Consider the following 13,020-nt stretch of genomic DNA (forward strand, 5'->3'; position numbering starts at 1 on the left):
ACTTGCTGGAAAGTGAGATCGATCGGGTGAAGGGGAAGGGTAGACGCGGTAGGTGCTTTTGGTGGGTTCTCGGTTTTTAGCGGTTAGAGACTTGCATGTGGGTGGAGGTTTAGTTCTGATAGGAGGCTTGGGGTCTGGTCTAGGTCCTTGTTAGGTTGTCTCATGACTGGTGCGACGGGTTAGCTTGAGGTGTGAGTTTAGGGAGGAAATCAAGCATGAGGTGGGGAATTAGGATAGGACCGATAGTTTGTGCAAATTCTGGAAATTCAGCCGTGTGTTTGAGGGGCCTACTGTCATTGTTTTAGGACCTCTTAAGTGCTTTAAGTTATGACAAAAGGTTGAGAAAAATTTGGTAGAGTTTTGAGTCGATTCTGGTTAAAATTGGGATCTCGATCCAAGTTTTAAAACGAACCGGTTAAGTTCTGATTTTGGCTCGAGTTTACGTCTAAGAATGGTTTTAAATATGTTTTGGGACATTTTAAGGAGTTTGGTAAGCTTCGGGTCAATTTTAGAGGTCCAGGGGTAAAATGGTAATTTTTGGATTTCCAGGGGCAAAATGGTCATTTTGCATCCGGGGTGAGAATTTGGTCATGGCAGCGCCCTGAGCACAAATCATGATATTTTTAAATGTTCATGCATCACGTTTACGATTTTTACGCTATTATAATAATTATGGTGCATGCTTTGTTTAAAGGGATTAAGACAGAAAAAGTGAGAAAGTGAAGAGCACTCCGTCTCCGCCGCACCGCTTCGTTATTTCGTTTGTTTTCTGTCAAAACAAACCAAGGCATGTTTATATCTTCTTTAACTCTTCAATCAAGCCATATAGGTATTTTTAAATATCGCAAGTACATGATTTTAATGCAAGAAGATCGAAATTATTCATATTTAATTATGTTGGTTAATTATATTACGTGCATAGAAAATATTCATTTTTGAGATTTATGCGATATTGCTTGTGGCCATCTCACTATCATGGGAGCATTATTTCACCCGGTCGTCAGTTACCGGTCAGTTCAGTTATGTACCACCCAGTATACTGTGGCATTAGCCTGATCAGATGTTCATTACTTCACCCGGTATCCAGTTACCGGTCATGGGAGCATTGTATTTTCCGGTCGCCAGTTACCGGTCAGTTCAGTTCAGTGCAGGGGCCACTTTCGTAGACCATAATCTCAACAGAAAATTATTACATGCTATTTCAGTACAGGGCTCCAAGGAGCAAACATTTTCACTATGATTTTCAGTTCAGTTATGCACGTATTATAATTGCTCATGACAAGTTATTTTCACATTATGCCTCATGACATGATATATTTTTATCCCATGCAAATTTTACTATATTATTTACTCGTTATTTACGATATATGCATGCTGAGTCTTTAGGCTCACTAGACTTGATTGTTGTAGGTACTGATGATGTCGGGGCCGAGGGCGGGGACCAGTGAGCTAGCTTGGGTCGGCAGTAGTGGCACCCGAGGACCTCATTTACAGCACTTGTCATTTTTTATGCTCAAACATTTTATCAGTTGTTGGATACTTTAACTTGTTATTTTGGCGAGTAATAATTTCTTTCGCTGCTATTTTGAACATTTAAACTTGATTTATCAGTTGATTTTGTGAATGAGGCAAATTTTGATTATTTTAAAGAAAAAATTTTTAATTTTTCCGCAAATTTTCAAACATGAATTTTCGGGCCATTATATATCTGTTGTTCACTCCTTCCAGACACCACCGACGACTCCTCAATCACAGCCAAGGCCAGGAGGAAGCCAGACAGGTAGCCAACCTCCTAGACAGTAGGCCAGAGTATTACATTGACTGAGAAACAGGCCCAGAACGCATCTGATAGTATTGTGGCAGGTAATTGTTTCCTGTGTGGTTATTCTGCATATGTATTGATAGATACTAATGCATTCCATACGATTATCTTTGAACGAATTGCGTTGATATATGTTGTGTCTATTGAGTCATTATCTGCTATAGTAATTATCTCATCACCTTTGAAGAGAGGTTTTGTATCAGTGACATCTGTGAAACATTGTGTGCTACAGTGTGACGGGCATGAGATTGAGTTAGACTGTATTGTACTTGGGTTGTCTGAGTTTGACTGTATTATCAGTATTGATATGCTAACCAAGTACACAGCTACCGTTGATTTGTTCCCATGAGATTGTGAGATTCAGACCTGATATAGCTGAAGAGTGGAAAATTCTACGGTAAGGATTCTAGATCTAGAATTCCTTTGATATCTGCGATGTTGATGACTCGATGATTACAGAAAGGAACAGAGGGATTCCTTATGTATTCAGTTGACATACTGAAATCGAGCCTATTATTGGCTGATTTGCCAGTGGTATATGAGTTGCTGATGTTTTCCCAAAAAAGATTTCAGAATGCCTCCAGTCAGAGAGAGAGAGACTTTATCATTGAATGCATACCAGGTACAGTTCCTATCTTTAAAATACTGGACATGATGGTACTGATTGAATTGAAAGAGTTGAATGAGCGGCTTGAACATTTACTGACCAAGGATTACATTAGATCAAGTGTTTTCCGTGGGGTACTTCAATTATCTTATGAATTTAATGAACCGTGTATTTCAGAAGTACTTTGATGATTTTATGATTATTTTATCGATTACATTCTGATATATCCGAAGAATATGACTTATTATGCTGAACATTTGAGAATTATGTTGAGTATTTCGAGAGCAGAGGAATTGCATGCAAAATGTTAGTTTTGGCTGAGTCAGATTGTATTGTTTGGGGCATATTATATCCGAAGATGATATAGCGGGTGTTCTGAACCACGTTGAAGACGTGATTAGTTAGCCAAGACCGACATCATTATCAGAAATTGCAGTTTTATGAGTTTAGCATATCAGTATTGATGATTGATGTCTCGAATCTGATTGAATATTGTTGTTGTTCTGAATTCTTGTTTGCAACAGATAGTAGATCGTGAAGCATTTATATTGTACCGGCCGAACCAGAGCTGATTTTGAGAATTAAAGCGGCTCCGAAAGTTTATCAGAATGTTCAGAACTCGATATCGATAGTCAGAGCAGGGCATCGATCAAAATATCAGGTTGGTAACAGTGTGTTATATGTAAGTAATCGTCTTGTTGTGCCAGATGTTCAGATTTGAAACGACATATATTGTCAAAAGCGCACAGTAGTCGATTCAGTATTCATTCTGGTGGCAGAAAAATGTACAATGATTTGAAAGGATGGTTTTAGTGGAAACAGATGAAAGCTGATATTGCTGAATTTGTATCCAAATGTCTGAATTTTCCCCAGGTGAAAGCCGAAAGATAGAAACCAGGAGGACTGTTACAGAGCTTATCTATTCCTGAATGGAAATGGGATCACATTTCCATAGATTTTGTAACAAAGCTACCGAGATCCTCCCGAGGTTGTGATGCGATTTGAGTCGTGATTGACAGATTGATCAAATCAGCATGCTTTATTCCGTACAAGATGACGTACAGATATGACCAGATGGCGGAGATTTATGTCAAAGAGGTGGTCAGATTGCACGGAGTTCTGAAGTCGATTGTTTCAGATCGTGATCCTCGGTTTACTTCGCACTTCTGGCATAGTTTACAGCAGGCTCTAGGTACGAAGTTACATCTCAGTACCGCATATCATCCAGAGACCGACGGACAGTCAGAGCGGACTATCCAAACACTGGAGGATATGCTTAGAACTGTAGTTCTTGATTTTAGCACTAGTTGGCAGGATTCATTGCCATTTTGTGAGTTTTCGTACAACAACATCTATCAAACGAGTATTGAGATGGCACCGTTTGAAGCGTTGTACGGTAAGAAATGCAGATCCCCTTTGTATTGGGACGATATCTCTTAAGTACCTGAGATTGGACCTGACATGATCAGAGATATGACAGAAAAAGTTAAGCTGATTCATAAGAGGATGAAGGCAGCTCAAAACAGACAGGCCAAATATGCCAATGTTCGACGTAGACCGTTGGTATTTGAGGCAGGAAATAGAGTATTCTTGAGGATTCTTTCGTTCAGAGGCGTTGTCAAATTTGGCAAGAAAGGGAAGTTGTCTCCACGATATATTGGGCCGTACGAGATTCTCGAGAAGATAGGAGATCGTGCCTATCGACTCGCATTACCGCCTTCTTTATCAGGGATACATGATGTCTTTCATGTATCGGTATTGAGGAAATATCTTCCCGATGCTTCACATATTATTCAGCCAGACGAGGCCGAACTGGATGAGACACTGAGTTATTTCGAGAAGCCGATCCAGATTCTCGATCGTAAGGAAAAGCAGCTCAGAACGAAGACTATTCCGCTTGTTAAAGTTCAGTGGAGTCGTCATGGCATTGAAGAAGCTACGTGGGAAACTGAATCAGACATGAGACAGAGATTTCCAGAGTTGTTTCATTGATGTGAGTTTCTATTCAGCTTCTGTTATACATTTCTTTCTGATATGATTTGATTGCCTGTGATTTCCGGGACGAAATCGGATCTTAGGGGGGAGAAATGTATGCCCGAGATTTTATCACCGTAATTAGACATTGATTAATCGACATAATTGAGGTTGTAGGAACTCAAGTGAAGAAGCCGGGCGTCGGTGCATGATAAGCCAAGATGTTGGACAGAACATCTGGCGCCCAAGCGGTAGGAAAAGACCGTCCGAGCGCCAGTGTATCATAAGTTGACCATTCGGACAGAACGTCTGGCGCCCGAGCGGTAGTTTTTGACCACCCGAGCCCAGTGGATGATAAGATGATGGTTTGGACAGAACGTTCCGCGCCTGAGCGGTAGTTTGTAATCTCCCGAGCGCCGACTGAAATTCATGGAAAAGGAGACACGTTTCTTCACCATGCAAGTTGGATATATATATATGTACATAACTTCATTCCTTCAGAATTAAAACAGAAAGAGGAAACGAGAAAAGCTACGAGAAATCTTCAAAGCTTCATCTTAGCTTAGAATTGTGATTTTGTACGATCCGTCCGTCTGATTTTCAATCCGACTTCAGTACCGTGTTTCTATTGACGAGAGCTTCAACTGGACATAAATTTTACTACGTTTTGACATGATTTGAAATTATGATGTTGAAGAAATCAGATATGATTCATATATGGTGTTCTTGACATAGTAGACATCGTATAATCGAAACCGGATTGAAGAACAAATACCGTATGAAATTGTTATGATTTTCAGAATGGATTTGATTGATATTTGATATCAGATTTGTATTGTTATCGAGTATAAGTTGTGGGAATTGATATCTGTTGATTTGTATCGCTGGGTATATTGAGATTGTGCCGTTATGCCGTTGAAACAGAATTTGATTGAGTTCTGATTATATCCAGTATTGATTGGAGTTGTTTATTGATATTATCCTTCTCGATATTGTTATTGCCAGATTGATATTGACAAGCTTTGAATCAGAGACTTCGACAGAGTCAGATTAGCCGAAAGGAAAGGTATAAATCAATGTTGATCCGGGATTGCACAACTCAAGTTTGATTTAACTTGAGTTTCCCAAAATCACATACTGAATTGTCATTGCCTCGATATGTTGCAATGTTTGAGATTGATATGCTTATTCTATTGATTTATAGTTAAGCATATGTTATGTGAGGAGTCAGGGGCGGATGTGCCTAGTCCTTGGGCTGATGTGCCTGATATTTGGCGGAGATGCCAATTTGGCGGAGAGGCCAAGTCTTTGGCAGAGGTGCCAAGACACCGGACGGACGTTTGGTCATATCGATGTTGCCTAGGAGTAGAGCGACTCCTATTGTCGAGATTCGATATGGACAGGACCAAAGTCCGTAAATAAGAACGTACCGTCACCGCGATCGGGAGAGTAGGTGAGAGATTGTTACGTTCTTATTCAGATCGGGATCCCTAGATTAGGAAAGAGTCGAGTCAGAGATTATGAGTCAGAGTTGATTTACAGTTTTACATCGATTCATGTCTTTCAGATTTGATACATGTTATTGATATTGGTTTCATGCTTTTATATTTGTTTATATGATTGCATGTATACATGATTTATACTAGGAATGTATTTATCACCGGAGTTATCCGGCTGTTGTTGTGTTTGTATGTGTGCATGACAATAGTGGGACAGGATCAGGGTCAAGAAGAGGATAAGAGAGGACATTTAGCGTGGAGATCCAGACTTAGAAGTATATCTGTTTCATCACCTGACATGTAGTGAATAAACAGTAGTTGTTATGATACTTAGATCTGGATATTGATCTTGTAAATTGAATAAGATTTATTTCTATGTTGCGTACTCTTGTATTTTTTAAAAAAAATTTAGACCCTGTTTATCTTAATTGATTTAATTATTCCCAAAAATGATTAAGAAATGAATTAGTGTCTGGGTCCCCACAGCTAATTGCAAATGAAATCCAAGACATAGAGCTAAAACTTTTATGTTGACCATTTTTTCAAAATTGGAATGAAAAGTTGAGAAATGAGCGTTCTAGCGGAAATATTGGTTCACCCTAGCACCTCTGCAACAAAAAATAATTTTGTGCATGCGAGCAGGGCACGCCCCAACGACCCTTTTAGCACGCCCTAGCACCCATACGCGAAAGTGTGAGTTCCTAACACATTTTTTGTATGTTAAATGTCTAGGGCTTAATTGTTTTAGCTATTCTAACCATTTCACACTAAAAAAATCATGATAGAAACAATGAAGAAAACAAGAGTTTCAATTATTTTCCTCAAATTCTCTACAATCATCCATAGTTTGCTTTAATTGAAGGCGGAATTGAGTTCTACATAGAATTTGCTACTTAGGGAAGTAAGTTTTTATTTACTTAATAGGTTTATGCTATGTAAACCATAGACTTGGGCTGACCTTGAAAATTAGCTCGAAATGGTAGTATTGAATGATGTGTATATGTATTTGACAGTCAATGAGCAAGAAACATCGTCTCAAACCTTGTTCTTAAGCTTGAAGAATAAGTTGGCATTATTTCTTGATGTAGTACAGAGCATATTACGAGTTTCAATTGTTTTGCCGTGATGATTGATATATGTACTTGTAGTATGCTTTTACTAATTGAAGCTTAACACAATTTTTATCGAATGTATTGCATATGAAAGAACATGAATTTTTGCAAGTCAAGTGCTATGACATGAATATGGAAATGCCATATGAAAACAGGCTATATGATATATGAGCATGTTGACAGCAAATGTGGTTACAAATCCACCAAATCTATTGGCCAATAAAGACATGGATCGTGCGATCTTCACAATAGCTTATTAGTGTCCTTGATCGTACGGTCACCCACAGGACATGATACATGGTCAACCACAGTAGCTCCAAAGTATATATGAATATCCTATAACCTGAACATGGTTTTCATGATATGTATAAAGATTCCATTGTTGCTCACGAATTGAGTACGTAAGTCCTTCTATTCGTATTGATATCTACAAATGCCAACTTGCTGAGTTTATAAACTCACTTAGCTCATGTATTGCAGGATCATGTAATGAGGATGATTAGGATGTCAGTTCACCAATGGATGTTTGTCACGTGTCTTACCACGACGAAGACCTGGGCCCGAGATCGTCATCGCTTGCGCTATTATGTTGATATATGTATAAATGATCTATAAATGCATGTTGATTGTGAATATATGTTGCGAAAGAAATACAATTGTAGTTGGTGCTCTTGATTTAAATGGATGTTGTTATACATATATGTTATAGAACAGTTGGCGATCAGTTATATTTTATTATTTAAATCGTTGTTTGAGTTATTGGATAGTCCAAAATACAGGGAAATCATGCCGCAATTTTTGTGTTAGCAAAAATGAACATTTTCTATTAATGATATCCCCCTATATTAAATTGTTCCTTATGATATATGTTTAACAGTCCCTCAAACTCTATTTTTAATTATGATATTATATACAGTATAGTTAATATGTAAGAAAGGTTGTTACAAATACCGATCCCACGAGTAAAATACATAAAAAAGGGGAAATAATTGTGTTTAATAAGAAGAAAATGGAGGTCAATAATTTTGAAATACTAATGCATTAGATCATTTGGCCATGCAATTTTACTATCTCGTAAAATTATCTAGTCATTTTTCCATGCACCACAAAGCATCTTCATCATACCAATAAATACATAAATTTTAACGATATGAGATTTATAGCCGCCCATAAACCCACGACACCAGCGAAATCAGAGCCACCCGGTCTTCAGATTTGTCCCACTAGGCGAATGAATAAAAAGGAGAAGATTAGGAATGATACGAGACAAACAATGGGAAACTTCATCACCAAAAAAGGAAGTACGAAAATGTTGGGGGTTGTAGACGACTCACAACATTTTGAACATACTTGAGAATTGAAGTTTCCGAGCTTTCGCCCATGGCTTTTGATTTTACACCAAGGCGATCATGTCCTTGTATGAAAAATTACAGAGAACTTTCAAAACAACGCTGAAACAGAAATCTATAACGATGAAAATTATATATAAGGAACGTGACATGCATCAGCTTAATGTCTTTCTCTTGCACTTGCTCGCTACAATGTGACAATAAATATTAATGTGCTTCGTCCGTTCATGAAAAACTGGATTTGAGCCAATGTGTATAGCAGCTTGGCTGTCACAAAACAGCACTGGTGCCTCATCACTTTCAACCGCCAGATCTTTGAGTAAGGTTCTGATCCACAAGACCTCACAGGTTGCTGTTGCCATAAACCTGTATTTCGCTTCTGCAGATGATGTCGAGATAGTTTGCTGCTTCTTCGATCGCCAAGATATCATAGACTATCCGAGGAACACACAAAAACCCGTGACTGACCTTCGCGTGTCCAGACATGGCCCAATCAACATCCGAAAAGAACTTAAGTTTCAAATCAAATACATTCCTGTATAGCAGGCCCTGTCCAATTGTCCATGTTACATACTTCAAAACATTCAACGCTTCTTCCATATGAGATGTGTGTGGTTTAGTAACGTACTGACTCAACTTGTTCATAGCATAAGTCAAGTCAGGGCGAGTAATACTGAGATATATCAAACGACCAACTAACATCCTATACGTTGTGGGATTAGAAATCAACTCCCCGTCATCAAGGGAAAGCTTGGTGTTAACATCCGTAGGTGTGGATCTCAGTTTACATCATAGGAGCCCCGCTTCTGTGAGTAGTTTGATAGCATAGTTCTGTTGGCAAATGGAGATGCCACATTGCGATCTAGCTATTTCTATACCCAAAAAATACTTCAACTCTCCCAAATCTTTCAGCCGAAACTTGTTGTCAAGATATTTCTTCAATTCTTTTGCTTCTTTCTCGCTATTAGTGGCAATAACAATATCATCAACATAAACCAATATAGAAACGAAAGCACTTCTTTTTGTCCTGAGAAACATTGAATTATCAACACGAGATTGCAGGAAACCAATGTCCAATAATGCAACAGAACATTTAGCAAACCACTGGCGAGACGCTTGTTTTAAACCATATATCGACTTGTGGAGTTTGCAAACAACATTTGATGGTATATTCTCCACATCTCTGCAATACCCTTGGGGCAGAGACATGTAGACTTCTTCTGAGAGATCACCGTGGAGGAAAGCATTATTAACATTCAGTTGGATTAAGCACCAACCTCGTGCAACGGCTAAAGCCAACAAGACTTTGACAGTCACAAGTTTGGCCACCGGAGAAAAGGTTTCAGGTAATCAATGCCTTCCTGTTTTGTGTACCCTTTAGCCACTAAACGTGCCTTGTATCGTTGCAGGGAATGTTGGCAGAAAACTTGGCTTTATATACCCAACAACAGCCAATAACAGATTTGCCGTGAGGCAAGGGGACAATTGACCAAGTGTGATTGGCTTCTAAGGCACTGCGTTCATCAGCCATTGCTTGTCTCCACTCAAGAAGAACAACAGCCTGAGAATAGTGTTCTAGTTCAATAACGGAGGATATATTGTTGACAAGAGCAGAAAATTAAAAGGAAAGTCTATTGGAGCTTAGACAGGTAGACAAATGGTGTGTTGTTGGGCAGAGTGGAGGTGATAATAAAACAGTGATAGTCGCGGATATGATATGGGGTATGAACGATACGATTGGATCTATTGTGCTTTTGAAAGTTATTGGGAATGATTTGTGGAGAGTCATGAAGTGGTATGGCAGTATTAGAAAAAATATCAGAAGAAGCATGAGAGGATGGACTCTCTTTGAAAGGAAAGGAATGTTCATGGAAGATGACATCCCGTGAAATGAACAACTAATTAGTCTCTATATTCAACAATTTATATCCTTTGTAGCCCGGTGGGTAACCCATGAATACAGATTTGATTGCCCGAGAAGAGAATTTTCCTCGAGCAGAAACATAGTTGAAGCAAAACAAAAACGGCCAAAAACTTTTAAATGTGAATAAGATGGTTGTTTAAGGTGTAACAATTCAAAGGGCGACTTATTCGCAAGTAAGACTGAAGGCATACGGTTGATCAAATAAACAGCGATAAGTATACAATCAGTCCAATAGACCAGTTTGATTGTAAAAGGAGTGCTCAAGCCACATTTAGAATATGCTGATGCTTTCGCTCAACAACAGAGTTCTGTTGTGGTCTTTCGACGTAAGAATGAAAATGAACAATTTCCTTTTGATGGAAGAAATATGTGAAATTTAGTTATGAGTTGTCACTCAGAACCCCCTTAATGTTGACACCAAATTGAGTACATATCATTTGATAAAAGAATGGAAAAATGGTTTGGACATCAGACTTAGCTTTCATCATGTATGTCCAAGTAAAACAAGAATGATCATCCATTATGGTCAAGAAGTATTTATGTCCTTCAACAGAAATTGGGCTAAAAGGACCCCAAATATCAATATGTAAAAGCTGGAAAGACACATTACACATACTGTTTTGAGAAATAAAAGGCAACAGTTTTTGTTTTGATAATTGGAAAATAGAACAAGGCACATGACTTTGCTTTACAGAAGAAGAACCTAGATATCTATGTAAGGTAGAAAACTCAACAAATGATGGTGTCTCATGCGAAAATTCCATAAATGTGAAAGATCTACAAAGGTATTACAAACGATCGGCGAAGATACATTCCCAAACTTGCTCAGCACATATAGATTTCCAACGCGCTTACCCAACACAATCATCTTGGCTTGGTTGATACATATAAGAAAAGAGCACACTGAACATGAAAGAGACTTAGTAAGAGCAGTAATGGAAAGTAAATTGAATTTAAACTGTGGTACATATAAGACGTCGTTAAGAACAAGGTTACTCGCCAATTGAATAGAACCAACATGGGTAACACTTGCTGAAAAATTATTTGGAAGAATCACTTTGGAATTGATTTGCCAAAATGTGGTAAAAAGAGACATGGAACAACATATGTGGTGTGTAGCTCCTGTATCCATTACCCAATCCAGGCGCCGAATGGCAGGGAAAGTATCGAACAGAGAAAAAAATACCATTGAAGCAAGAGACCGATGACTCTTGCTGTTGTCGTTCCAAAGTGGAGTTACTCATTGTCTGGATCTTGGAGCTCAAAAGTTCAATAAGCTGGTTATGCTGACCATGAGTGAGAGAATCAACAGAGGTATTCGAATCAAGATCTGGAGAGGCACAAGTTTGGCATGCTTGGACCTTTCCGAAAGGCGTCTTCAGTCCAAACTTGGGATGTCGATGAGGGAAACCATGCAACTTGTAACATTTATCTACTGTATGATTAGTGTAGTTGCAATAAGAGCAAACTTTATAACTTTTGCCTTTGGAACTAATGAACTTCATGGCAGTTCCCACAACAGTGGATGCATTCGAGACAAATAAAGCATCAATGTGCAATTTGGCAGTACCATATGTGATGGAACTTTGTCTCTCCTCCTGAGCCACGAGAGAAAATACCTTGGCAATGCGAGGGAGAGGGTCAACCAACAAGATTTTTGTGCGCACTTGTGCATAGGAGTCATTTAGACCCATTAGAAACTGCATAACACATTCCTGGCTATGTTCACCCAATCTTTCATCAGTCCACAGTTGCAGACAAAGGCAAGTTGATAATCTCTCAGTTCATCCAAAAGTGTTCGTAACTTTGTGTAGTAGGAACTAACACTCAGAGATCCTTGACTGAAAGCACTGAGTAACTTCTTAATTTGATAAATCCTTGGTGCATTGCTCTGTTGGAACCAATCACATAGGTCAATCCAAACCTCATGACAGGTCGGCATATATATGAGACTATCATCAATTTCACGAGCAACCGCATTCAAAATCCATGAAGTTACCATACTATTACATCGAACCCAAGCACAGTACAAAAGATCATTTGGTGAGGGACGAGCCACAGTGTTATCCACAAAGCCATGCTTATTTCTGGCAGTTAAGGCCATGGCCATAGTTCTGCTCCAAGTATTGTAATTCGAACCAGAAAGTGGATGAGATACAACGATAAGACCTGGATGATCGCCATTTTGCAGGAAGTATGGATTGCTCGAATCCTAGGCAAAGATGCGATTCGCGGAAGCATGATTCTGATTGTTGTTAACCGCTTGACCACCGCCTTTCACCATCTTCAAAAATCGAGAGGTTGAGCTGATGATTTGAAATCGAAGCGAATATAAATCAGAATTTTAACCCTCTGATACCATATTAGAAGAACAAATTCATCGATGGAAAAAACAAAAAACGCAGAACTCAAGATGCGGAAAAACCTGAATACAAAATATACGTACATTACTATTTTGACTAACTGAACCTTGCTATTTATACTAGACAATACATTGACTATATGTGTGTTGATTGTAGTTACACATAAGCTACACGTAAGCACAAACCCCACATAAGCACAACCTCTATTCTAACACAAGCCAAGAGAATCCTCAAAACCAAACAGTCACACATTATAGTGGCTTTCCAATATATATTCCCATCAAATCTACATTCTCTCACATTCATTTTCCTAATTACCTTTATCACAAGGATTATACCCTCTGCAACTAAGCAAATCATAACAACTGAT

At 38.6% G+C, this 13,020-nt stretch overlaps 1 protein-coding gene and 1 long non-coding RNA gene across 2 annotated transcripts; one reads left to right on the forward strand and one right to left on the reverse strand.

The window, feature by feature from the left end:
- The first annotated feature begins 1,458 nt into the window (after positions 1–1,458).
- Positions 1,459–7,615, forward strand: LOC142539105 (uncharacterized). The gene is made up of 3 exons (XR_012818815.1): positions 1,459–1,561; positions 1,729–1,863; positions 7,495–7,615. It is a non-coding gene; the product is annotated as an uncharacterized LOC142539105 (long non-coding RNA).
- Positions 7,616–11,980: 4,365 nt separating this feature from the next.
- Positions 11,981–12,397, reverse strand: LOC142538628 (uncharacterized). Its single transcript, XM_075643940.1, has one exon. The coding sequence runs from the start codon at positions 12,395–12,397 to the stop codon at positions 11,981–11,983; it is 417 nt and encodes a 138-aa protein (XP_075500055.1).
- Between the last annotated feature and the right edge of the window lie 623 nt (positions 12,398–13,020).

Source organism: Primulina tabacum, chromosome 3, assembly GCF_025594145.1.
Source record: "Primulina tabacum isolate GXHZ01 chromosome 3, ASM2559414v2, whole genome shotgun sequence".
In the NCBI taxonomy this organism is placed as follows: Eukaryota; Viridiplantae; Streptophyta; class Magnoliopsida; order Lamiales; family Gesneriaceae; genus Primulina; species Primulina tabacum.

Excerpts from the sequence above, each read along its gene's own strand:
- LOC142538628 (XM_075643940.1), bottom strand. The coding sequence starts at position 12,397 with ATGGCCATGGCCTTAACTGCCAGAAATAAGCATGGCTTTGTGGATAAC.